This window comes from Balaenoptera acutorostrata, chromosome 12 (genome assembly GCF_949987535.1).
Source record: "Balaenoptera acutorostrata chromosome 12, mBalAcu1.1, whole genome shotgun sequence".
NCBI lineage: Eukaryota > Metazoa > Chordata > Mammalia > Artiodactyla > Balaenopteridae > Balaenoptera > Balaenoptera acutorostrata.
Genome location: NC_080075.1, coordinates 7,373,312 through 7,400,139, shown reverse-complemented (window position 1 = coordinate 7,400,139; position 26,828 = coordinate 7,373,312). Strand labels below are relative to the sequence as shown.

The following is a 26,828-nucleotide window of genomic DNA, read 5'->3' as shown; positions in this document are numbered from 1 at the left end:
TATTTGCAGCTGGGACTGCAGCTTATTTGCCGACGCTGTGTCTGAGCGCTGGGTGGACGGGGTGTTACCAGATTCATCGTAAGAAGAGATTAAGAAGTCAGCCTCCCTGAAGTTGTGTGTTCCTTGAGCTCCTGGCTGTGAACACAGGACATCCTGGTCTCACTTCTCCTTGCTCTTAACTAACCACGCACTTGCTGATGCTACTCACGCGGTATATAAAATACCATGCCCCTCCCCTCCCAGTCCTCCAGCACTCAGACACAGCAGACTGACCAAGAATAAGAACCACAATTTACAAAAAAAAAAAAAAAAAAAGTTTCAGAGCTGTGATATCCTCTAAAAGATAGAGACAGAGAGAGGACATGCTTTGCTTTAAAATCGGAATGGCGTTATGTCCAACGTCATAACTGGGCTTCGACCCAACTGTGTCTTGGTTTCCTCATCTGCTGGCCGGGGTAGGTTATTGTGAAGACTAGAGAGAATATGGATGAGATGCTGTTAGTGATGAGTAGCTCTTATTTTTTTTATTGCTATTTGCATAGTATTACACAGATGTTTACTACAAGTTTGTTCAGCTCTGTCAAAGAATATATGACTTCTAATTAAAACATGACTGTAGTTCATATTGAAGGTTTTCTTTTCCTTTACATTTTTATACAGGGCCTTAGCTTTAAAAAGCTCTATGTAAAAAAAAAAAAAAAAAAAAAAAAAAAGCTCTATGTAGATGGGCCACCCTTCTTGTATATCATTGCCCTGAAACCCGGAGACAAGCGGCCAACCATCCCAGCTCATAAAGAAGGGGAGGTAGGGGAGGGAGGAGGAAAGAAATGAGAGAGGGAAGGTTATGTAAGAAAAAAAAGGAGAGAGAGAGAGAGGTAAGACTCTGGGGAAAAAAAGCACAGGCATGCACCAAGTACTAACCAGTTGGCCTCAGATCTTCTTGAAGGAAAAAAAAAAAATGTTTGGGCTACATGATCAATTATAGATAAAGATTAAGAATCTGTACATTTTGGAGGTTTCTCAGCCAGATCTCTACTTCAGGGCCAAAGGGCATTGTTGTCCTCTTCTGGGGACAAACGGAAGCAAAGCCGAAAGAGAAGGCCTCTGGAAGGGGTGGAAACTGGGGATGATGGTCAAGGTAAGGCTGGAAACCAGAGGTGGGACCTTTGCTGGGTCAGGAGCAGAGGTGGGTGGGGAGGTACCCAGAAGCTTGTCATCAAGATTAAGGAGGTGGCTAAAAAGCTACATAACAGTAGGACCTGGGAGCCACACGGAGGTCATGGAAAAATGGGGCTCCCAAACCAGCAAAACGGCCTGAAGAGCAATCAGACAGCAACACCGGCAAGACCTTACGCTCCTGAGTGTTTCTCTGGGGTAGGAGCCAAGCCCACCATCCTCAAGGGCAACCAGGTAAACGATCCTCAGGAAGTAGGGTGATTACAGTGAAATGTAAGAAAACATCTTGATACAGACGAAAACGGAGAACTGTCTTCTCTCTAACCATGAGGTGGTTTCCAAACTTCAGCAAGTGGATTCTTAAAAGTAATTCTCTCCCCTTCATTCAGATCTGACAACAAGAAAGAAAGTCCCTGGGAGCCCCGTTAAACAGAGCTGGAAGTGCAAGAAACCCCCCACCTGCTCACCCAGTGAGCTCCCCGCACAGACAGGTTCTGGGGAATCCATGCTTTGCTCTGCCTCTCAGACTCTCCACTGCCCTCACTCTCCTCCCTCACCTGGCCTAGGAGCTGCGTGCCCACACCCACCCACGTTCTAGATGCCCAGAGGAATGGAGGGCAGGGGGAACTCTGAAGAGGATACAGGGCCACAGCAACCGACTGTGACTCACCCTCTGTTCCTCTGGATGCACTGAATCTTTGGGGGAAAAGTTATGATGTACTGAGTGCTGAGTGTAAGGTTCTTTCCTGGGGTAACTGTCAGCATTCACTCATTTAATTCTCATAAGACAGGACAGTATCAGGATCCCCACTTTATAGATACAGAAATAAAAAATCAGATGCTAACCAGAGGCATGGCCAGACGTAAGCCCACATTTGGCCTCTCATGGACCAAAAGCTCTCCCGTAACAGTCAACAGGCAACCTCTGTAAAGAAATTATTTCTACTGGGGGTAAAACTGAGATGGAATCACACAGAAAACTCTTGTGTATATGTGGGTTTGGTTTTTTTTTTAATTACTTTAAAGTTCCTATTGACATTTCTTTCCTTAATTCGGTAATTTTTAATATCTGCTTCCTTGAAAAGCTCTTTAGGAAGGTTTAGCCAAAGTATAAAAGCTCTAATGTTGTCTTTAATTTTTCATTATGAGTTTTTCTCATCAAAAATTATTCAGATCCTTCTAAAAATGTCCTGTAAGTAAACACAATGTCAGGAAAAATTGAGACATGTTGAAATATGAACCAATGAATGAGTGAACAAACACACTTCAGAAGAGACAGGGCACCACTGTCCTAGAAGCCTAAATTATGTCACTTTATCAGGGCTGTGACTGGACGCCGGCTGGCACAATGACCGCCCCATGGTGGTTTCGGGATTCTAAATATAGACCGTGTCCGAATTCCCGAAGTCTGACCCTGGCTTTATCACACATACTTGGCAAAAGAATGTCATCCTGATAAGGCCCTCCATACTTAACTCAACGCCCCCAACATGAACTGTCTTCCACCCAACTGCTGGGGGAGAAATGGATGGCTTCTGTACGCTTGGTGTCCAGCTAGACTATATTAAAAAGTCCTTGATCTCACCACGGCAACAAAGAGTGCATCGCCATCAGTTATGTTAAAGCTGTTGTGTGACAAATCTGAATACTGCATCGTGGAGGAAAAAATCGAGGGCCACATTATAGATCTCAAGGTGACACGGGAAGCTATTTGGTCATGACTTTAAGTAAGTGACCTTCAGGATAACTCAGGCTACAATTAATACTTGAAAAGCCCTTAGGAAACAGTGTAATATGCAATCTTATAAAATGGCTCTTATAACAATGCATTTGAATTCCTGAATCCTTAGACACAGCATTGGTCCCCTTAATTTTCTTTTAATCACAGAACATCAGCATTTTTCCTTAAGGAGTTAGGCCTCACTATGAAAAAGTCTACGTAATCAGCCCCTTTGCAATTACGGCAAATCGAAGGCACCTGACTCCCATCGTGCCCTAAGGAAACGACGGATGACGCAAGGGCCCCATAGGCGCCGAGTTCTTTCTGGCTTACTTTCTATGGCCCGCGTTGTCCCTGTGCCCCAGCTGTGTAACTCCAAGCCTCCGGCTTGTTTAGACAGTTCAGAAGAGATTCGGCCATGTCTTCACGATACAATCACTCTCACCCAGCAGGACAGCTTGGCCAAGCCTCCCCCTTAGCGCTCACCCTCTCCTCTGCAGCTGGAACCACTAACAGGAAGGTAGTTCCTCTACTTCTCCTCCGAGCGCCACTCAGCTTCTGCTCACTACGGAAAAGGGCTGCTGCAGAGCCACACCCACCCTCAGGGAAGTGGGGTCACGGATGCCTTTGGGAGTCTGATGAAAGCTGTAGGCGCTCTTCTCAGAGAAAAGAAAAGAAAGAAAGAAAACTGCACATAAGATAGGAGGGGGTTCCCTAACCTCCAGGTTACAAGGCTAACAGAGGAAGAATGGGATTGGTGAGAGAGATGTGGGGAGAGGGGGACAAGCATGCAGAGAGAGAGATGGGGCAGGGGAGAGATAGAAAGAGAGAGATGGGGGTGGAGGAGAGGAGGGAGGGAGGGAGGGAGGGAGTCAGACCAAGTGACAGACAATGAAGAGAGTGCTGCAGAGAGAAGTGACTCTTTTTTTTTAACATCTTTATTGGAGTATAATTGCTTTACAATGGGGTGTTAGTTTCTGCTTTATAACAAAGTGAATCAGCTATACGTATACGTATCTCTTCCCTCTGCGTCTCCCTCCCTCCCTCCCTCCCACCCTCCCTATTGACTCTTTTCTTTTCTCTCCTCACCTGGGAATCAGGTGGTCTGGGTTCTGGTCCAGGTTCTCACTGCCTAGCGACCTTGAGCAAGCTCTTAGAATAAGCCCCAGATTCTTCGATGTGTACAATGAGGGGCCTTAACTGGATAACCTCAAAGCACTTTACGCGTATTAACTCATTTAACCCTGACAGCAATCCGTTGCGGTGGGTATAATTCTTTTTAAGAGTTCACGGTTGACAAAACAGTCCTTCATGGCCAGCAAGCAGCAGCACGGGGTCGGGGGGGCAGAACTCAGACCACCTGGTCTGGAGCCGTGCTCTCCAGCATCACTATGGGATTCCTGCCCTCCACCAGCTCACGCACCAGGGGGAACTGTTTCAGTACAAAACATATATATATATGCTCAACATTTTGACAGTGAAATGAACATGGCTATAAAATATACATAAATATAAAGTGGACAGATTTTCTACAAAAGAAGGAAATTGGTTCTTACTATACACACTGGTTAGATACATTAATTTATTATGAAGGATTTGTATAGATATTGTCCGATATCATGTATCTTAGTTAATATTTAAAATGTCATCAAGATGTCTCACTTTGAGGAAATAAAATGATTTTCAACAAAGGACAGTTTATAAATGCTCATGTTTTCACTGTCCATAGTACATTTCTTTATGCAGACGTTTATTACCACACTGCATATCAATTACTTTACTGCCAAGAAATACAGCAACTAAGCACACAAAATTATCAGTGTCAGTCTAAAACCAATTTGGGGAAGGCATCGAAGATACAGGCCATCTTCTGTATCTACGGGTTCCGCAGACACACATTCAACCAACCTGGGATCCGTGGACATGTAATTCACAGATATGGAGGCCGACCCACTATGCCATTTTTATAGAAGGATTTGAGCATCCGTGGATTTTGGCATCCTCAGGGGTCCTGGAACCAATCCCCCATGGATACCAAAGGACAACTGTATTAACCATGACACTAATGATAACTAGAAAAAAATTATGCTTAGTCAAACACAATGAATTCAGGTTTGCAGAATTACTTGTAATGCAATCCAGTACTTTCTTAAAACCTTACACACACAAGGTTAAAGTGACATCAGAATGTCTTGAGGATATCACAGCTCTTTGTCAAAGCAAATCCCCTTCAGCCCCTTGCTATCCCAGAGGCTCTCGTGATGTAAACATCTTTCTCACCACCTTATTTAGGCCACTCCCAATCTCCACGCCCTCCCCCCTTATAGCTCCCCTATCCCAGAAGATCCCAGCCCACCCTTCACAAACATGCAAGTCCTCCATCAGGCTCTTTGGCCTTTCACTGAGATTGCTATACCCTAAACTCCAAAACCACTCACGGCCTGACTGTTCCCATTCCCAAATCCATTAAGCAAACTGGCTACGCCAGAATCGCCCAAGACTGTGGGTCTTTTGCACCTCAGTATAAATCTCTGGTCACCCACCCCAGAGACTCTGAATCCCTACGTGATTCTGGGAGGCAGCAAGACTTGAGAATCCCTGGACTACGCCACAGATGTGAACATTTTGTTACAGGCACTGTTTGCTCCGCTGTAAAAAGAGGGAACTGGGCTAGAGAGATGATCTCCAAGTCTCAAGTCAGACAGAGCTCACAGTCTGAGTCCAGCTTCTAGAGCTACATCGTGGATACCGGTTTCTCTCCAACCAGACTTCATGCTTCTTCAGAGCAGAGGCCCCATTACCTCTTCTGAGTGTCCCATGCATAGTAGGAGCTTAATAAACACAACCATGAGTCCCTATGACTATGCCCTGCCGACTGAAGAGACAGACACTGCCGTGGCCGGGCTACTTGGCAAAGCTTGTGCAGATGCTGATCTACGAGTTACATCTTTTGCTCCAAAAGAGCCTCCTACAGAAGCTTCAAGATGTCAGCACTTGATTCACTGCTGTCATAAAACTGTGGAACTCTCTCAAATACTAGAATACTAAGAAACCATAAGTTCTGACTTTCTGTTTATTTGTTAAGGAAACCACAGAAAATCCTTACAGATACCATCTCTGCTTTGTGAGAATTATGAACCATACTGCTGTACTGTCAAAAGAATCCACATGTCTAAGAGAAAGTAATGGTGAGAAAAACAAGACCATGGTTCTTTTTACTGCAATGACAACACGATAATGCAGGTAAGTCCAGTAAATATATCAAATGGGCTTTGCATCTATTACACCAAGCTCATTCTATTGAAAGGGGACTTTTCTACCGGGCCTTTTGGAGTTTTCCAATGTCTGGTTATGGATTCTTAACAAGAAAAGTATCTTCATTGGAAAGCTAAGATTTATAGAAGCAGAGAATCAACAATATTCCTCACATTTATATAGGCTTGATAGTTTTCAGGTCATTTTCACACGTTATGCCGTTTCAGCCTCTCACAACAGCCCTTGGAGCGGGCAAGGCGCACGTTATCTGCATTTTTATAAATGAGCAAATGAAATGGAGAGGTTACGAACTTTCTCCATGGTGGGGCTGAAACCAGATGCCCAGGATTCACACTCTGTCGCTGACTCCCTACATCAGGGGTCCCACAGAGGAGGAAGATGTGTGATGTCTGGCCAGGTCGGTGGGGGGTTGGTTTGTTTTCTTCACGTTATCTTGTTTGTTTTACTTTGAATCTGAAGGCACTGAAACAAGGTGGCAGAGCTTCCAGCTAGCCACAGGCCCCATCACATCCAACTGTGTGACTGTTTCAGACAATTACTGGGTCTTCTTGGTCCTTAAAGGTATTTGAGTTTGTGAACCCTGTGCTAAATAATTATATTTACATACTTATATGAATATAAATAATTCTATCTTAGCATCACATAATATCTTAAGAGCACATTCACATACCATGTTTCACTTGCTCCTCGTATTCCTGTTTCCTGATTAGAAAACTAAGCTTAAAAAAAAACTGAGTGGGCTTCCCTGGTGGCACAGTGGTTGAGAATCTGCCTGCCAATGCAGGGGACATGGGTTCGAGCCCTGGTCTGGGAAGGTCCCACATGCCGCGGAGCAACTAGGCCCGTGAACCACAATTACTGAGCCTGCGCGTCTGGAGCCTGTGCTCCGCAACAAGAGAGGCTGCAGTAGTGAGAGGCCCGCGCACTGCGATGAAGAGTGGCCCCCGCTTGCCATAACTAGAGAAAGCCCTCGCACAGAAACGAAGACCCAACACAGCCATAAATAAATTAATTAATTAATTATTTTAAAAAAAAGAAAAAGAAAACTCACTTGCTTAGAGCTGGATTCTTTAAAAAAAATAAAATAAAATTGAGTGATGATTTTCACAAGGTCAGGACCTAAAATTTGAATGTGTCATGTAAGAAATAACATTACGTGGGAATTTCTTAAGCAAGTTTCAAGGTAAAGTTCTTTAGATAACCGTCACGTCAAAGTTTCTGAACTTGAGTCCTCAGGTAGGCATATATTGAAATCTGGTTATCACTTAAAGGACAGTCATCATGAGTATGAGCAGAAAGGAAGCTTCCATATTTCCATTAGGAAGTCATGTACCTTCATTTTTCTCCCCAGTATTCATGAGCTTCTAATAATAAAGAATAAACAGAAAATTTCTGGTTTTTTTTTAAATCATTCAACAAAATACTAGCAAAATGAATCCAGCAATGTACAAAAGAATTATACACTGTAACCAAGTGAGATATTCTGGGAATGCAAGGTTGGTTCAACATACAAAAACCAGTCAATGCAATAAATCACATTAACAGAATAAAGGACAAAATTCACAGGATCAGCTCAATAGATGCAGAAAAAGCCTCTGACAAAATCAAACACTCTTTCATGATACTAACACTCAGCAAACTAGGAATAGAAAGGAACCTCCTCAACCTGACAAAAGGCATCTATGAAAACCCACAGACAACATCATACTTATAGTATATGACTGAAAGCTTTCCCCTTAAGATCGGGAACAAGTCAAGGATATCCACTCTCACCACTGCTATTCAACATTGTACTGGGGGTTCCAACAGACCAATCAAGCAAGAAAAAGAAATAAAAGGCATCCAGATTGGAAAGAAAAAAGCAAAACTATCTCTATCTGCAGGTGAGCTGATCTTGCATATACAAACTCTGAAGGAACACACGCACACACACGCATGTACACACCGCTACACAACTATTAGGATTAATGAATACATTCAGCAAGGTTGCAGGAAAAATATCAACATACAAAAAAAAAATAAAGTAAAAATATCAGTGATCCATGTTTCCATCACTAAATAATTTTTAGCAACTAAAAAGGTTGCTCTTTTATTTTCATTCATCTCAGCCTGAGATGTAGACATATAAAGTTCAGGATTTACTTTGGCTTTTTAAACGATCTATGATACTTAAGAGAAATGTTTCCTGGTATACACACACTTCTAGAAAATGTGAAGGGATAGATACTTTTGCTCATATAGCCAAGAAGGTTAAGTGATGAGAATTAGAAAAGATTTTGAAGCAACAAAAGATCATCTGCTAGGCCCGTTACAGAGCACTAATGGGCTTAAGTTTTAATTCTCTTCTAATGGGTCTTCTTCAAAGTACTACAGAGCAGTTGTAATCAGTTCAAAATATTGCATCTTGATGCTCATACAAAGTAATGACTACATTTTCACTTATTAAGTTTATATTTTCACTTTGGCCCAGTCTCCCAGAGATTTTAAATACCATTAAGCACTTCACAATATTGGTGTGGACTCTTTCTTTCTTCAATTTCATTAGAATTAACATAGAAGGGGTATCTTATTCCAATAATATTGAGCATGCTCCTTACGTAACATAAACCAAACACACACAGAAAGGAAAACCGTCCTATGTTTCAGAAAGCTCTTTTCTGAAGATCTGAATACAGACCCTGCCTACTCCAAAATCTGTGAGGAATAAAGTGGGCTCGGGGTAAGACCAAGCTCTGAGAGGTCCTGCTAAGTTCCAGGAAATTCCTTTCACACCATCTACCCTAGGACCTCAATAAACACACATTCATTAATTCACATCAATGGTTAATTATCGTTCCCTATGTATTTGTAGGTTCACTCATCTTCTTTTGTTGCTTAAATTTTTTTCAAACATCAAAACCAGGCTCAAGTTATACGTAAAGCTTCAGCTAAAGAAAACATTAACGAGACTTTTTTTTTCTGTAAAGCAGATAGTTTACTGCCTGATTCCCTTCCAATGTGTATGGATTTTGCTCCTCATTCACAATTTACTTCTAATCAGTGATAAGCAAAGTCAAGTTATTAATTTAATAATCAGAACATAAAAACTGAATAATAGTATTCTTTTCTACATGGTGAAGGCAAATTATTTATATATGAAATGTTAAATAAACACATACTTTTAAAAACAATTTCTCTAATCTTGTAAGCCTATCACACAGAAGCTTTGGTCCTTTGGATGAAAACATTTCACCAAGGTTCTTCACCTGTCCCTTTTTTTGCAGTGAAAATTCAAGAGGTGATAAATTCCAGTAAAAAGAAAACCACAGGCCAAAAGACAGAAATCTTCTATAATATATATTATAAAAGAATATGCGACCAGACAGTTCTGTAAGCTTTTTTTTTTTTTGTAAGCTTTTTTAAATCTTATTTTTCTTTAACCTAAAAACACTGATTATATGTGTGTGTGTGTGTGTGTGTATATATATATACACACACATATACACACACATACACACACTAGTTAAGTACACGGCAGACTGTATCACTGTTTTCAATTTTTCATTGCCCTCCCTTTAAGAGGATACGCATCCCTGCTGGTTGGCATGTGACTTGCAGTACTGCTTTGGAAAAGAAGGATAGTTTCCCTCCCTACTAATATAAGTCTTGAGCTTATGACTTATTAAGCCAGTGAAATGGGAGCCATATGACATATGCCACACCCAGCAAAAGCTCTTTTGTCCCCTCCACCAAGAGGATGGCATATTTCAAAATAGTGCCCTCTGTCAGCCTGGGTCTGAGAATGAAAAAGACACTAGAGCACAGCTGACCTTCAACTGCCACATAACATGGACAACTACACTTTGCAACTGTAAGCCACTGAGATCTGGGGGGTGTTTTGTTACTACAGCATCACCTGACAAAAGCTGGCTGATACAAACTGCAACCATAACATTTAACCCACTTCACCATTTTAACTTATCTGTAGGTAGATAAAACTAACAGATGTCATAAGCAACCCCTAGGGGAGGCTGATTTCACATTTCAGTATGAAAGAAATATGTAATGACTCAGCTCCAGGTTTGCCAGAATCAAGCAATTTGATGCAAAGCTATCCTATGTTCTGTATCAGCAATTAATGCATAGATGAGAGAAGAAGGGAATCAAGAGAACAGAAAGCAGACAAATCGGAAGTCTATAAATACGATAACTACATGACGTAGGGTCACTGTACCAAGACCGCAAGGAGCTGTCATCCCACTGGAGAATCTGGGGTCATTCTATGTCCAGAGACTGGGGAGCAAGCATATGGGTATGGACCAAAGTACAGACATGAGGTCAAGGTATAGTCATCCATCTGAAATAATATAATGACCTCAGTTTGGTTCTGACGGAAAAGAAGGAATAGAAATTTTGCCATTTGGGCTATCAAAACTCACTGCTCCTATGTCTAATTGCTTCACCAATTTTGAAGTTCTGGTTTTAACTGTTTTCTATTTTAATTAAAACACACAGAATAAATTTTAAAAACAGGTAATTCTTCACAGCTACAATGCACAGGGCTCATTATGTTAGCCCTGTGGAGTCACAAGAAGGAATCCTTGCTCTCAAGAGAAGAAAGTATTAGAGACCATCTTCTATACCTGTGTTCTGCAGTCATTAAATAAACACAAGCCCACACCTTTGGGGGGAAAAAGATATCAGCTAAAAAAAATTTTTTTAAAGGTACAAACTGAAACACTGACTCATACATGCTTCTAAATATCTTTTCAGCCACAGAATGGATACAGTCTTTGAATACAACTGCTAATCAAAACATTAAGTAACCATGAGAAGGGAAAAAAGAATTAATAATAAAGTTACCACTTTTTGAGGACCTACTACGTGCTGGGCTATTTATGCATATTATCTCATTTAATCTGCATAGCAAGTCAGTGGCACAGGCATTATTACCTCCATTTTATACATGAAGAAACTGAGGTTAGGAAACAGAGAGGTTAGGCTACTAGTCTAAGGTAGCGCCCCTAGTATACGGCAGTCAGGACCCATTGCAGGCTGGCTCCAAACCCCCTGCCCTTCCCGGTATCAAATGGCATCGTTCAAGAATTTCGTCAGCCAGGCAGATTTTTTTCCTTAATATTTAAATTGTCTTATTCAAGGATTTTTAAAGAAGACATTTAAAGTTATTTTTGTCATCTGTTTCAACATGTCACAATTCCTTAAGCCAAGAATCTATTACTGTTACTTCACCCAAATATCTCGTGACACAAATTAAGCCTCTTTACTCCTTCCATGTCATCCAAGTAACACTTCTTATAGAAGTAGTCACATAGCTAGAAGAGACAGTTTGTCTTTATGTAGAAACTAAGAAGAAACTGCAAGAAAATCTGTATGAAAAAGAATCACCTCGCAAACAATTTCAGATTATTTTCATATGGTAGTTTTACTAATTTGAGTGCTGCATCATCACTATTGTTATTGATAAAGTTACATTTAGGTGTTGGGGTAGACTGGACCAGCTGTGGTGAACAGTTGCAACCATTTTCTTCATCCATAAAACTTGTCAAATTAGTGGTTTTATGAGGATACAAAATTTTTATACATTTGAAATACTGACAAAAAGAGTAGTACCTATAATGACAATGAATTGCAGACAATCCTTGCACAGGAAAGCCTGTTCGATTAGAATTCCACTAGTCTGGAATACACAATAACTTGGACACAGTGTATTATTCATTCCGAATTAAAAAGCTGACAGTAAACATTGTACCCGTTGCACCTGTTGGAGACCACACACACACACACATATATGCATATGTGTATAAATCACAAATATTTTAAGATTGGAAGGGACCTCAGAACCCATGCCCTATAATTCTGTTACTGAGAGACACCAAGATACTTCTGATAGGATGATGGCCACAGGGAAGGACTCTGGAGCCAGACCGCCTGGGCTAAAACCCCAGCTCTGCCTGCACTGGCTGTGGGACTTTGGGCAAGGTACTCTATACCTTTGTTTCCTTCTCTATAAAATGGGGAATAACAGAACCCGCCTCACAGGTTAGGAAGATTAAATGAGATATAGTACATGTAAAGGACTCATTACACTTTGTGATATACAAGAAACTCTGAGGCCAAATGGGCTGAGTGCCCTTCTAAGGAGATCCTGCCGTTAAATGTCAGAGCAACATCCTGGGGCACCTGACTCTGTCCGTCTTGTGTGTTTGAAAACATTTTTAAAAATCCATTTTCAACAGTCCACAATGAGAAAAGGCCACTAATTTTTTCCTGACAACGTAGCCTCATCCAATTCCTTCTGAATCAAAATTACTTCTAAAAACACTCTAATTAAATTACAGACAGACCATCTGACACAGGTCTACGCTAACATGGCTTAGTTTTTCAAAAATACCTATGAAACACTTATAATTTACTGTTTCGAGTCTAATATTTGATACTATCCTCTTCTCATGGTTCCATTCTCTGAAACTCCCATTTCTCATAGGGATTTTGTAAGTCTCCGCTGCCCCCCACGTTTGGACATCTGGGACCACCTTGCATTCTTCCTCTCCTCCTGGGCCCGGCCGGCCCACGCCCTTCTCTGAGACCTTCCTCCCTGAGCTCACCCCCTCCCTCCCCTCCGCAGTGAGAGCATTCAGTCTCTTTCACTCCCACTGCCCTGTCCCCACACCTCCTCAACCAGAGTCCTCTAAAGCAGCTGACCATGGTGGGGAGTGGGCGGGGAGGGACAGACTGGGAGTCTGGGGTCAGCAGACGCAAACTAGTATATACACAGTGGGGAAAAAAAGGAGGTCTTACTGCATAGCCCAGAGAACTATATTCAATATCCCGTAATAAACCAGAAGGAAAAAGTATATATATATATATATACACACACACACACATATACATATACATATATATGTGTACTGATATAACTGAATCCCTTTGCTGTACAGCAGAAATTAACACAACACTGGAAATCAACTATACTTCAATAAAATAAAAAATAAAGCAGTCGACTGTGGCCCGCACTCTCTTCTGGCTCCCACCTCTCTGCACGGGCTGCCTCCCCTCCCACTGCCCCTGTGGCTCCTCAGCCTATGTGCTCCCTCCTCGCTCTTCCTGGATCATCTTGTCCAATCTCATGGCTGTCACTACGTATGCTGACAACTCCCACATCTTTATTTCTGTCCCTTCCTTCTTCCTAAAGGTCACTACCATACAGCAAACTTCCTGCCGGCAACTCCACCTGCACGGCCCACAGGCGTTCCAAATGGAACGCTGTAAAATCTAAACACTCCACCCTTCCCCAGTCGGCTTGCTCCTCCTCCTATACTCCCCACCTCATCACACAACCTCAACAGCCTGAAAGCACCTTTGGCCCCTCACCCTCCATCATTCCCCCAACCAGTCAGCAAGTTTTCCAATGTAATCTCCTACACCAGGGGTCCCCAAGCGCCGGGCCACAGACCCCTGTTAGGAACCGGGCCGCACAGCAGGAGGTGAGCGGCGGGTGAGCGAGTGAAGCTTCATTTGTATTTACAGCCACTCCCCATCGCTCGCATTACCGCCTGAGCTCCACCTCCTGTCAGCATTACGGTGAGTCGTATACTTATTTCATTATATACTACAATGTAATAGTAATAGAAATAAAGTGCACAATAAATGTAATGCGCTTGAATCATCCCGAAACCATCCCCCAATCCCCAGTCCGTGAAAAAATTGTCTTCCATGAAACCAGTCCCTGGGTCCCAAAAGGTTGGGGACCTCTGCCCTACACACTTTTCTAGTCATCCCCTACCCTCCATCCTCCCTGCCTGACCTGATCCTCCAGACGTGGCCCATCACAGCCATCAGACTCACCCATGTCAAATGCCTTCTAGAAATAATAAAATGCAAGTGTGGGGGGCTTCCCTGGTGGCGCAGTGGTTGAGAATCTGCCTGCCAATGCAGGGGACACGGGTTCGAGCCCTGGTCTGGGAAGATCCCACATGCCGCGGAGCAACTGGGCCCGTGAGCCACAACTACTGAGCCTGCGTGTCTGGAGCCTGTGCTCTGCAACAAGAGAGGCCGCGACAGTGAGAGGCCCACACGCCGCGATGAAGAGTGGCCCCCGCTCGCCGCAACTAGAGAAAGCCCTCGCAAAGAAATGAAGACCCAACACAGCCAAAAATAAATAAATAAATAAATAAATAATAAAATGCAAGTGTGACCATTTTGTTCCCCTGCTCAAACGGCAGGCCATCACCTAAGGGAAAATGTCCAAGCTCCTCGGAATGCCACGTGAGGCCCTCCACACCCCAAACGCCTCTCCTGCTGCTGCCTACCTGGAATGCTTCAGACCCACAACCTACCTGTGTTTGTCGCTGCTACTGTCACAACATGCTATTTTGCACCTCTTTGCCCTTGCTTACATTGTTGCACCTGGCACACAACCTGCTCCCCGACTCCTAGCCTAACTCCTGCTCACCCTTTGAAACTCAAATCGAATGTCACGTTCCCCAGGAAATCTTCCCTAAAACTCCACAATGGATAGGGTACCCTTTTATGTACTCCACAGGATTCCCTATTACAGGAGGTAAAAAACCTACTGAGATTATTTGAAAGAATCTGAGGCTTACATACACAGACACCGAAGGCTAAAAATGTGGCATTGACTTCTGTGTCTGGCTTAATAAGTAGTTGCTCATCTCAACCCAAAAACCTATAAATCTAGAGAAGGAGGGTTATGAAGAGCAGCTTAAGGCATCCATACAGTGTTACATTATTGTATATAATATTTCAGGACACTAAAATATTATTTTTGTCCTGCTGAGGGGTAACAGTAAAGGAAAGAATAGAAATTAATTTACGTAACTAATTTTCCACCTAAATATTAGAAACGAAAATACCATACTTCCTCCTTTTTTTTTTTTTTTTCTTAAAGCCTGTTGCCTTTTTGTACAACAGCTGCCATCATTTCAGGAAACACAGATAGCTTTTAATTAATTAATTTATTTATTTATTTATTTTTGGCTGTGCTGGGTCTTCGTTTCTGTGCGAGGGCTTTCTCTAGTTGTGGCAAGTGGGGGCCACTCTTCATCGCAGTGCGCGGGCCTCTCACTATCGCGTCCTCTCTTGTTGCGGAGCACAGGCTCCAGACGCGCAGGCTCAGCAACTGTGGCTCACGGGCCCAGCCGCTCCGCGGCACGTGGGATCTTCCCAGGCCAGGGCCCGAACCTGCGTCTCCTGCATTAGCAGGCAGGTTCTCAACCACTGCGCCACCAGGGAAGCCCCCTTCCTCCCTTTTTTGATGATAAATATTTAATTTCCATACTCAGAACTTGTTAACTCAGCCTTGGAGTTTTAATTCAAGTTGCAGCGGTTGGGGGGAGGGCCAGGTGGTAGGTAAAATTCACCGCTTTCCCATAAGATACTTTTCTCAGGTATCACTGAGAATAATAAGTTTACATACTTATTATTTATATATATTATATATAAATTAATATTAAATATATTACCTATAAGTAATTATTATATATATAAGTATAGATATACATTTATGCTTTTCTCAGGTATCAATGAGAATAATAAGTTTAATACTCTACTTATTGAAAAACAAACACACACTCTAAAGGAAAGTCACCCAAAAGATTTAGCTCTCAGAAGCCAAGCCATAGTCTAGGGAAGGATCTATCTTTAGTGAAAAAAACAGAAATGGGAGAGTCCACGTGGTTCCAGCTGAGCGGCAACCCCCCCCTCCCGGCCCTGGCACACGGACATTCTTCTGAGAAGGACTCAGCCCTGCAAGCAACATCTGTCCTGAGCTCCAAATGATCGGGGCGCTCAGGAATAGCATGGGCCTTCCTGCCTCACCCCAACCTGAGCCCAAACAACGGAAGCCAGGTGAAGGCTTCATCCTGGACCTACACAGCCAGCCTTACAACTGGTATACCAGAGTAATACAGTATAAACCACTGGATTTTCCACCAAAGAGGGAAGGCTGCTGCAAATGGATGTTAGCTGAAGTAGTATGCTTCCCCCATCACCGCTGATGCTGCAGCCTGCTTCCTCAGGACGACAGACAGCTTAACATATTTTGTTCCGAGGGTCTCTAAAGCTACACCCTCTCATCCAGGGAATCCTCATTTCCACCACTGCTATGGACCAGGAGAGTGGCTAAACAGAGCATTTCACAAGGTGGAGGGACCAACCCATTCCGGACCCAGAGCCTCTATTTCAGTGAACTGCAGAGTCCATGGCCAGTGGAGACACCTGCCCCTCAGCCTGAGGTAAAGCCCTCCACCTCCAACAGCACTTTCCTCCTCAGCAACTCTGAGAAATGACACCAATGGGCTATGAAAGGGAGCAAGCTGGGCCACGTTGACAGCCTATCTCCTTAGTCAAGCCCCAATTCTGAATAACGAAGTTTAGAATTTAGCTGATGGCCAGCAGTTGCTTTTTTGTTCTGAAGGAACTGTTGGGTGTGCCTTCTTAGGACCCAACAGAGAAAACCACTAACTCTGAGAGACCCCTTTGGGGGGGAAGTTGTGCAAATCACCTGACTATTCCGTTATTTGTATCATTACTGAGAGTCAATAAATAGTGTTTTCTCCAGTGTGAGAGAAAATACATTAATTTGATGATACGAGTACAAACCAAAGCAATAACCAAACACATGCTTTCCTTACAATGGGTCTTATCTATCTCCATGCTTGAGGGCAAGAGTTTCCCTCTCACCTGTTCCCAGATAGAAAAGTTACATGGAATGCAACATCACCTATTTCACGAAATGGTTAAACACAATTAGTCAGACAACATAATGGATTATGAGGTAGAAGGCAATATCACAGCCACTAAAAGCACAAATGCAAAGTACTGCACCAAACAACAGGCTAAAAAGCTATTGCGAACACTTCCTCTGTGGGTTCACATGTGTCCTAAGACTGCAAGATTTAAAGGAGTCACTATCGTTCCTTAAAAGTCAGCTCTGTTTTCCCAATCTGAAATGGTCACAATTGTGTAAGCCCAACCTATCTTGCTCTTATCAGCCACAGTCTTCCATGCCTATCTCAGAGAATGGAAATGTGTGTGTGTGTGTGCATGCACACACACACAAACCCTCATTAAGAAGATAAATAAACTTCCCGCCAATCTCACAGCACAAAGTCAACCGTGCTGTATTTACTCACACAATCAGTCCCATCTGCACTTATTCTTCTAATGAAGTAGAAATGGAAATTAAACGTGGAAACTGCAGCTAAGTCTGACCACCTGAGGGACTCGGGGCACTCTGTGGTGGGGAAGAGGGAGAGGTGGCCGGCAGTGCTGGGAGAGAAGGTCCCCATCGGAGGCTCTGAGCCCACCATGGGCTCCACCAGGAGCTGAGCTGCAATTTCTTTTAGGACACTGGGAAAGTTGCAATTTGCAGCTATGGCCACAGGGTAGTGCAGTAATTCTGCAAAATAGTTACCCCCCTCTCCCATCACTGCCACCTCCCTGCCCCACCCTACCCCCAGTTCCCTGCCAAAGAGAAAGGGGACTTTTGGTCTGAGTCCTGGGCACCTACAGGAGCGCTTGTGAGATTCCCGACAAATCCAGAGTGTTTCTAAGACTCTGAATCCAGTTACTCTCATCATTGGCTCCTGAAGAAGGACTCTGTCTCTTAAGGGCTGACAAGAACTGTAAAGCTATAAAAAGTGATTAGCCTATTTATTACAAACTTTGTTTACTTAGGTTTTTATGTTTATTTCCCACTATATCCCCACTAGGATACAATTAACCACCCCCTCACTCATCAAAATTGTATTAGAAAGACTCACAAAAATAAAATAAATGCTGCATCTAAATGTAACCTCCTGGCACTGTGGAATTGTAATGTTATTATACAAAGCCTCCTCAAAATAAAAAGAAGATGATGCATAATTTTTAAAGAGCTTCTTCTCAAAGGAATTTTTATCCTTTTAATTCTTGCTACTCAAGGTTTGGCCTATGGACCAGCAGTTATACCTGGGAGCTGGTTAAAAATGCAGAATCATAGCCCTACCCTGCACCTATTAAATCAGAATCTATATTTTAATCAAGATCCCTAAGTTACCTGGATGCACGTTAAAGTTTGAGAAACGCTGGCCTGAGTGCTAGGTAAGCGTATGAACCTTTGTTTTCAAAACTGTTTTCTAAGCCCTAAGTCTTTTCTTCCTCTCAAGATACATTTTAAAGAAAAACAAATATATTTTGACATTTGAAAACAAAACAGACAGATTATTTCCCAGAATTGGTGATGATCCACTAGAGTAAAGCCTTTTTCTATCTAAACTGCCAGGTAACTAATTAACATTTCAATGAACATTGCCGGAAAATTTGGTCTGTCACCTCGTAACTCAGGTAAAAAATGCAGGTATGACAAGAAAAATTTAACTAAGACTAACAGACTCCTATTGCAGCACTCCAAAGGATTTTTGGAAACTAATTTCCTGTCATAAAAAAAAAAGGAAAAATAAAATTATTTCAGCTCAAGTTAAGCATGTAACTCTAAACTGAGTTGCTATGATAGCGTGGTCTCCAAATTACAGTCACCGTTGTTTACCTCGGCTAACAAGGAGCCTCCTGAGAAGAAATTACGTGAAGAAGCCTAAGTACCCTCCACGCCTTTCTCCACATGTGAGTGGAGAAACTGCAGAGGAGAAAAATACACAAGTGAATACAATTAATGACTTTGGCTCTCTTTGATTCCTGCTCCCCTGTGATGGGGATGATCATAGAATCCTGAAGCTGTAAGGACTCAGAGATCACTTCTTGCTGTTGGTCCACTTACTCTGGAAAGCTCTTTCTACAAAGTCCCCGGCAGGGGGTCTACAGCCTCCTACAGACAGGTCATTGTTACCCTCTGAGACAGCCTTGTCACACCAATGTTAGATAACCTCACACCCACTGATTTACTTATATCCTTGGACAAACCCAGCGAAACACCTGGAAACACTGGGGGGGGGGGGCCTCCATCACATCCCCAGGTGTTAGTTTCCATAGACTAAACCCATTAAGTTTCTTGGATAGTGTGGAATCCTCTCATTCTGGTATAACTGTGTTATTTTGTTTCTGTTGAAGCTAAATTATGATTAGCCTGACATAATTTAATGAGACCCACAGAGCCAAATGAAGTCATTTGATGTAATGGGTGATAATTCAATACATTCTTGGTGAAACATCAAAGATTATGTAATGGTTAATATATCTACATTTGTTACTAGTACAACCATAAGTAAGGACGTATTTGTCTGCTCCACTATGACGTACAACTAAGAAAAACTACCAGCCTCTACTCAAGAATGTCCCTGGGTCCCATTACCAGGAACAGAACTCCACACCAGATGGATGACCTGACCCAACGTGACCTTTCTGTATCCTTCCTTGTTTATGATAAAGAGACGTTTTGAAGGAAGCAAAGGGTATAAAAGAACTGCATTTGGCATTCACAAAGCAATTGACACTTTCATTACTTAACATCACAACCTTATGAGGTAGGCCAGTATAAGTGCTGTTGTTTTATAAGTGATTAAGCCAAGACTGAGAATAGGAAATGAGAAAGATGGTGAGCTGCCCAGGGCCAAACAGAAAGGGAGGCTGGAGCCAACTGAATTCAGAAACCTCAATTAAATTCCCAAACAAATGAAAACAGGCAACACTGAAAGTTAAGTTTTATGGATTTCACTTTGAAACAAAACAAGGAAACATTATGTTACCATTAAATGATATTTAAAATCGTCTTTTATGTCCTTGATTTTGCCCCCCAAGGCTTTATTCCCGAAATAAAGAAAATTTAAACAGGCAAACTTATTCCAGGTTGAAAATTCCACTTAACACAGGAAAAAAAAAAATCTTGCATTTCATTTTCAGAGGTTTTTTTTTTTTCTTAATTTGACTGTTACTTTAACCAATATTATGCCAAAGGGCCTTGTTCAAGTTGCTAAATTTAAAGTGGCATAGATTAGACCCATTCTGGTTCACAGGGACATTCTCCCGAAATAGATTTTCAGCATTTTATAAGCCTCCTACATTTTCACAAAAGAGACTCTGGAACACAGGAAAGAATTATTTCCCCACACACAATACTCATGTTCATCGTCATCAAAAGGCACTTGGTTAAAACTCATCTGCACAGCCAGCGCCCATCCTCCGTTATCCTGACACCGAGCTTGAGAGCTTGAGCCCTCAACTTCGAGGCCCTGAATTAACAAATCCCCCGCCAGCTTTTTCCAAAACACACCACCCACAGTACCACAAGTGGATGCACCCCTCAGCTCCCGGCCCCCAGCACTGCACTGCTTCCCATCCACACCTCCCTACCTCTTCCACGACGGCCATCAGCCCCTTCACGGAGGCAGCCCCCCGGCCCTGGAAGCCACTCTGCTGGAAACTTTCTCACCCCTGCACCTGGGGAAGCCCTTCGCCACGCCCTGGGCGTGTTCTGGGGCTCTCGGCCAATGACGGCCACCGCAGCCAACCAGGCCACCACTTCGGGCCAATGAGAACGAGCGAGGCCAACGGGGCTAGACCTATGGGCTCCAGGACGCCCGGCGCTCAGGCCACGCCCAGCAAAGGTGATGGGTTCCAGGTGCGTGTCTCCTGTGCTCCGTGTTCTGGCAAACTGCTTTCACCCCTATGGTCTGACGAAAGGGATAGGGGTAGGCCTTAAAATGTTTGCTTTGTTGGGGCTGGAGGGAAGGGCTAATAAGGGTCAAGATCAGGGATCCGGGCAGTTGTCTGACTCTACCCCGGGGAGCCTAAGGAGGTCTGGAAGAAGGCGATTGACTTGCAGAGAACCAAGTGGGGTCAGCAGGCACTACTGGAGACGAAGTTGTTAGCGCCTCCACCTGGCTCCCCTTCCCCCCACAGGAGTGCAGTACATCTTCCCCCTGAGTTAGTAATAACTTCATCTTCACCCAACGAGCTCCACGCTTTATTTCCTCCTTATTTCTAGTCACGGCCTTCGCTCCACATGGACTTTCCTCCTTTTTATTTTCTCTTTCTGAAAGTCCACTTCTCCAAGAGGCGTTCCACAGGCCCCTCAGCCCTAAAGGTCTCTTCCCCTCCCAACAGGATGCGCCCTCCTCCCCCTCAAATGGGCAGCGTCAGCTTTGTACAGCAGATATGGATGTGGACGGCTTATTCTCCTACAAGTTCCTCGCAAACGCTCCGTTTCCTATGCATCGCTACAGTTAAATTTCTTTTTTCCCCTAAACTACAGGTTTCAATCCATGGATGGGGAAGTTTTAAAAAAATAGAATAGAAAATATCAAAGTACATTTCCCATAATATGGATAAGTGTTATTTCATGACACTTGTTTCAGTTATGAGTATGTGTGCACACAAATGATGTGGTGGGCTGCAATGTTAAACATACTTGTTACTGTGAGTCATGGTATAAAACGTTTGAAAGCTATTGCTCTCTGGTACCTAACCTAGAGAGATGCCTAATGCTCTATGAATGCTTACTGAATTGAACAAATTGGTGAGTATGATACAATCCACTTATTACAACTTCAAAGGTTCCACTTTGAAAGAATATAAAGTATAATGCCTCCTGGAACAAAAGTAAATGGATTCTGGGCTATGTGAAGCTATGAGGCGATGGGGCGGGGGAGTAGTAGAGAGGGATCTGAATATTTACTATTTTATTTCAACAGACTTTCTCCCCAGTAACTAACATGTGTCTATATTTAAGGGAGATTAAATACAATTTTGACCAAGTTCACTGTGGAAAGCTTTTCTCATTCACTGAAACCACCTCATGATTACAAAGTTCTGCATCTTTAAAATATTTGGTATAGGTAATTCCACCATGATTCATAAAAGGATCTTTCAGAGACACCATGAAAGCCTTTGTTCCAGTTCTTTCTTTGCCCAAGATGCCGCTATGTCCTCTCAATACCCCACCCCCACCGTCTGTAAAAAATCCCATTCATCTTCCAAGGCTTAGTTCAAAGGCCACCTTTTCCACGGAAGCCTTTTTTTTTTTTAAACTCGATTTTTCCATTTTCCCTCCTCCACCACCCACCCCAGTCCCAAATATGGTCTTTTTCACTTCTGAATCACCAGTGCCGAAACGTTTTTATACTTGTGTCCTTGTCTTATCCCCACTAGACGATAACACGCACAACCTATGGTTTACTCTTCTCTGTATCCCCTGTGGCAACCAGCATGAGGTCTTGTATTTAAGAGACGATCAATAAAATTTGTTAAGTGAATAAATGAAAGCAACTGTTACCCTGTTCAAAGGGATGGTCATTATTTTAAAGGCCCTGAGGAAGGGCGCACATGCCCAGCAGCTGATCAAAAGCTGGTGGAGAACAGGAAGAGGAGCCAAGGGGATAGAGGAGGAGTCTGAGAAGGGGTTCTGCTCCTCTGGTCACCCGCCCCTGTAAACTTACTGAATCCCCCCAGCTCTTCAGGGATTCGGCTCTACCGAATGAAACTAGGGAACCGGGTATAGAATGAATGCCTCCACCTTGGTCCAAATTCTTCCTTCGTACTTCAAACCAGAAATGGGAAGTGGAACTAGAGGTGGGAATTAGGGCAACCCCTCTCAATTTTAAGGCGTGGCTGAAAAGAAAAGTTGAAACAGCCATCTGGATAATTCAGGCTCAAAATCTCCCCCTCCACCTTGAAAAATAAGTATGGGAGTTTCTGGAGGGCAAGGAAGGAGGGATAAGGGTGTGTGCAAGGAAGCAGAGAAGATTAAATTCAATAGTACTGAGCTTTTCTCTTCATATTGTCTATACAGTCATTTGGGGACACTTCCAGTGACCACTAGACTAAGCTAGCTCAGATTCAAAGCCACAGTCACAACTAACAAACTGCAATTTGTTTTTTTGGAAAACGATGCCCACCAGTGAGAAAAGATTGTTAAAATACCATTTTCCTTTGCCATTCATCTGTACCTTCCCCCCCTCAAAGAAAAGTGTTTTTCTAAAAGGGATTAAAGAAAGAAGTTTGTAGTAGTCTCTATTTTAAATTTATATACATTTTAGAAGTTAATTCAAGTAGGGCAGTAGACGTAATTTCCTAAATCGTGGTATTGTTTTCAAATCTTTAATTTTAAATTAATATAATTAAGGGCTCTGACCTTCTCTTTCTTTTATATTTTAGCAGAACCTTAATTTCCAGTCCATCAAGGTTTTGTTTTGTAATTAATTTCAGAGCTGCTCTCATAAACTGGGAATACATCTGCAATACTATAGAAAATACGCTGGATTTGAAGTCAGAAAACTGAGTTTTGAAATTAATGCTAGGTTCGAATATGGCTTCTCCACTTCTAGATGTGTGACCTTGGGCAGGTCACCTGATCTTCCCCACCCTCAATTTCCCAATCTGTAAAATGGGAATAACAATAGTTATTGCTTGTTTCCTAAGGTTGCTCTGAAGATTAAATGAACTAAGACATGTAATGTACTAGAACAGAGTTAAAACATTCTAAAGTACATGCATTATACTTAGAACAGTGTCTGGCTAAATGTTTGGTAAATGTTAGTTTAAAAATTCCTCTGTCATTTGTTTTATGGTTGCAGTAAAGCCATTTTACAGTTCAAAGCCTCCATTTCCTTGTCTGTAAAATGGGACTACTACCACTTACCACTTCTGGGATTGTTATGAGATTCAAATAAGAAAACAATGGATATGAAAATGTCTGACCCACAGAAAGCACTCAAATGTTAGTTATTTCGGGTCACCTATAAGCTTAAAAACAAGCCATAAACTTAAAAACGTATAAAGCCAACCATAAAATTGAGTTAGAAAATACCATCCAAAAAATTCATCCATGACTGAGAAAATGTCCGGGTTAGAAATGCATACTCAAAGAGTTTGGGTTATCTTTAACTGATGAGACATATATAAGCTCTTAGAAGATATAAATTCTACATCTGCAAACTAGAAACACTCCCTCAGTCAAGCCAAACTGTCCTACTATATTGTAAGCAAGAAATCCTGCACAGTTTCATAAGCCAAAGACAAATTGATGGATTGATTAAAATCTGACTGCATGTACAGTAGCTTTTTAAAAACGCTTTTTAAAAAATTTTTTTTAAATAATAAAAGTACATAGCTACTGTAAATTTCAAGTCAATTCAACAGGCATTTATTATGTAACTGTGTTCCAGGTAACTCAGCTGGGAACTAAAGATGCAGAGGGAAAGACAGCTCAGGCCTGTGCTGGAAAAGCCACAGATTACGGCTGATAATTTCAAAATATCACTCGTAAAAGTCATGAGGGCTTCAGTTTTGAGTCAGCAAGCAGACAAGCAGCCTAAAAACCTGCCAAAACAAAAAGTTCTTCCTTTTGACTGAAAATGTGACTTTTAAAAGCAAAAGTCAATTTTAAAGCACAGTTTCTACCTGCAAACCTACTGAATTTGTGCCAGAAACCAACATTTCTAAGTGTAAACCTGTAAAGTCATAGGTATCTGTAAATGAAAGGCTGAAATAACCCCAGCAGCAACAACACAGTAATTAGCGACTTTTATAGAGTAATAACATGTTTCATATTCTTTCTACACTGGCTCTTTGAAGTTTCCAGTGTAATATATAAAAGTTTTATTACATTAGGGCCCATCCTTGCGTATTTTATAGGCACCAGCATTATGCAGAGCAAGCTGTACTTACTCATCCTGGGATCTTTTATAAGAAACTGCTCGATAATGCACTAGCTTTGTGTCCAGTTTAGTTAGTTACACCTGGCTTTAGACAGATCAGTCACTGGAAGCCTGCAGCATGGAAAATATACACATTTCCACATATTATATACGATCTGTAAATCAAAAGGCAGTTTAGCTTTAAAACTGCCCACTGCATATTCATGTGCACACCACTTGCAGTTTTAGACACATGTGAACTCTTTACTGAATTCAAAAAAAGGCGGGGGGGGGGGGGGAACCAAACCTCAGCTCTACAATAAGCGATTACCAGGGGCAGAACAGAATGCAGTTAATATGCTTGTTCCACAGATGTTCATTCCCGTAAATATTAAACATAACACAAGTTCCTCCAGGAATATGCAGGCGGTAATTTTACCACCTGAATAGGGCTGGTTGGAAACATTTAGGAGTTTGGGGCGGGGGGGCGGCGGGGGGTGGATAAGAGGGATGTGGAAACAGCCAATGGGATTTTTAACACACCCGCAACTAGAATTAAACTGCTTCCAGCGGCGCTTTACCTACAGTAGCTCCTCAATATGGGAACCCCGGCCCACAGAACCCCGAGGGCTCTTCCACAGCCTCCCGCTCCCCAGACTGCGAGCTTTGAGCGCGGAATAAAGGGATACACGGGGCGCCGGTGGGCTGGAGCGGGGACAGGAGTGTAACCGTGGCCAGGCGGGCTGTGAAGAAAGGGCTCAAAGGGATTGCGAACCTCGAGGAAATGCGTCTCCCAGGGCCAGGGCCTCACAATTCCCGCACGGAGAAGCACTCGCCCCCTGCCCTCGGGTTCACTTTCCATCTCGAGTGGGAGAGACAGAAAGGATGCGGCCGCCAAGACCCGGCGCAGACAGGCAGGAGGCTGGAGCATCCTCTAAGGGCACTTCGCAGCGGCCACAACTCCAGAGGGTCGCTGGTGTGAACCGGCGGCCCTCGGAGAAGAGGGGGGGGCGCGAATGGAGAGAAGGGAGGTGAGAGGGGCCGGGGGGCCGAGGGGTGGATCCCCCGGCACTAGTGACGCGTTCTAGAAATCGGTTCCTTTTCTCTCCACGGCTGCGCTCTGCCCCCGGCTCTCCAGATCACCGGCCCCCGGGCTAGGGCGGGCAGCACCGGGGGGAGGGGACGGGAAAGGGGGGCGAGAAGACGGGCGGGCGGCCGGACCACCCCCCGGGGGAGGCGGGAAGGAGCCGGCGCGGCGGGCGCCCCCGACCCACCCCGCCCCCACGGCGGCCGGTCGCCCGAGCCCCCCGCCCAGGTGAGGGCGCGCGGGCCGCCGCGGTCGCCCCCCGCTGCTCTCTCGCTCGCTGGCTCGCGCCCGCCCGGCCGGCACGGGGACTCACCACAGCGACTCGAGGTCCCATTCCTGGAGCAGGGCTAAGTCGAAGCTGTCCATGGTGGGAGGTGTCAGCGCCGCCGCCGCCGCCGTCGTCGCCGCCGCCGCCGAGGCTCGGGCCGCCCGCGCGCTGCAACGAAAGGCGCCGCTCAAGGTGCATCCCGGCCGCTCCGGAGCGGCCGCCGCCCGCCCGCCCGCTGCCCGCTCCCGGCTCGGGGCTCCCGGCGCCCCCCTCCCCGCCTCTGGGCCGGCCGGGCTGCTGGCGGCGACCGGCGCACTCACCCGCTCGCCGGCTCGCGCAGGCACACTCCGCAGAGAGCGGCGAGATCGCCGCCGCCGCCGCCGCCGCCGCCGCCGCCGCCGCCGCCTCGCCCCCCCCACCCCCCGCGCCCGCCCCTCCTCCCGCCCTCGCGGCGGCCCGGCCCGCTGCAGCCGCCGCCGCCGCCGCCGCCGCCGCGCCGCTCCGCGCCCGCCCGCCTTTCTCCTCGGGGAGGCGCGTGTGCGCGGGCGAGGCCGAGACGCGCGCGCGCCGTGAGCCCCGCGCCGCGCCCGCCCCGCGCGCCCCTGCACTCCCCGCGCCGCTCCCCGGGTCCCGGCCGCTCGCAGGCCTCGCCGCCCCGCCCGCCGCGACCCCCGCGTCCCCCCTCCGCCGCCCCTGGCCTCCCGGGGGCGCCCA

General features: G+C 44.3%; 1 protein-coding gene across 2 annotated transcripts in view; it reads right to left on the bottom strand.

Moving 5' to 3' along the window:
- AFF3 (ALF transcription elongation factor 3) overlaps positions 1-26,272 on the bottom strand; it is a 579,340-nt gene extending 553,068 nt beyond the window's left edge. For both annotated transcript variants that reach the window (XM_057558661.1, XM_057558662.1), the window contains exon 1: positions 26,160-26,272. In XM_057558661.1, coding sequence (XP_057414644.1) covers positions 26,160-26,212 — 53 coding nt within the window. In that variant the 5' untranslated portion in view covers positions 26,213-26,272. The remainder of the gene's footprint in view (positions 1-26,159) is intronic.
- Positions 26,273-26,828: the final 556 nt, after the last annotated feature.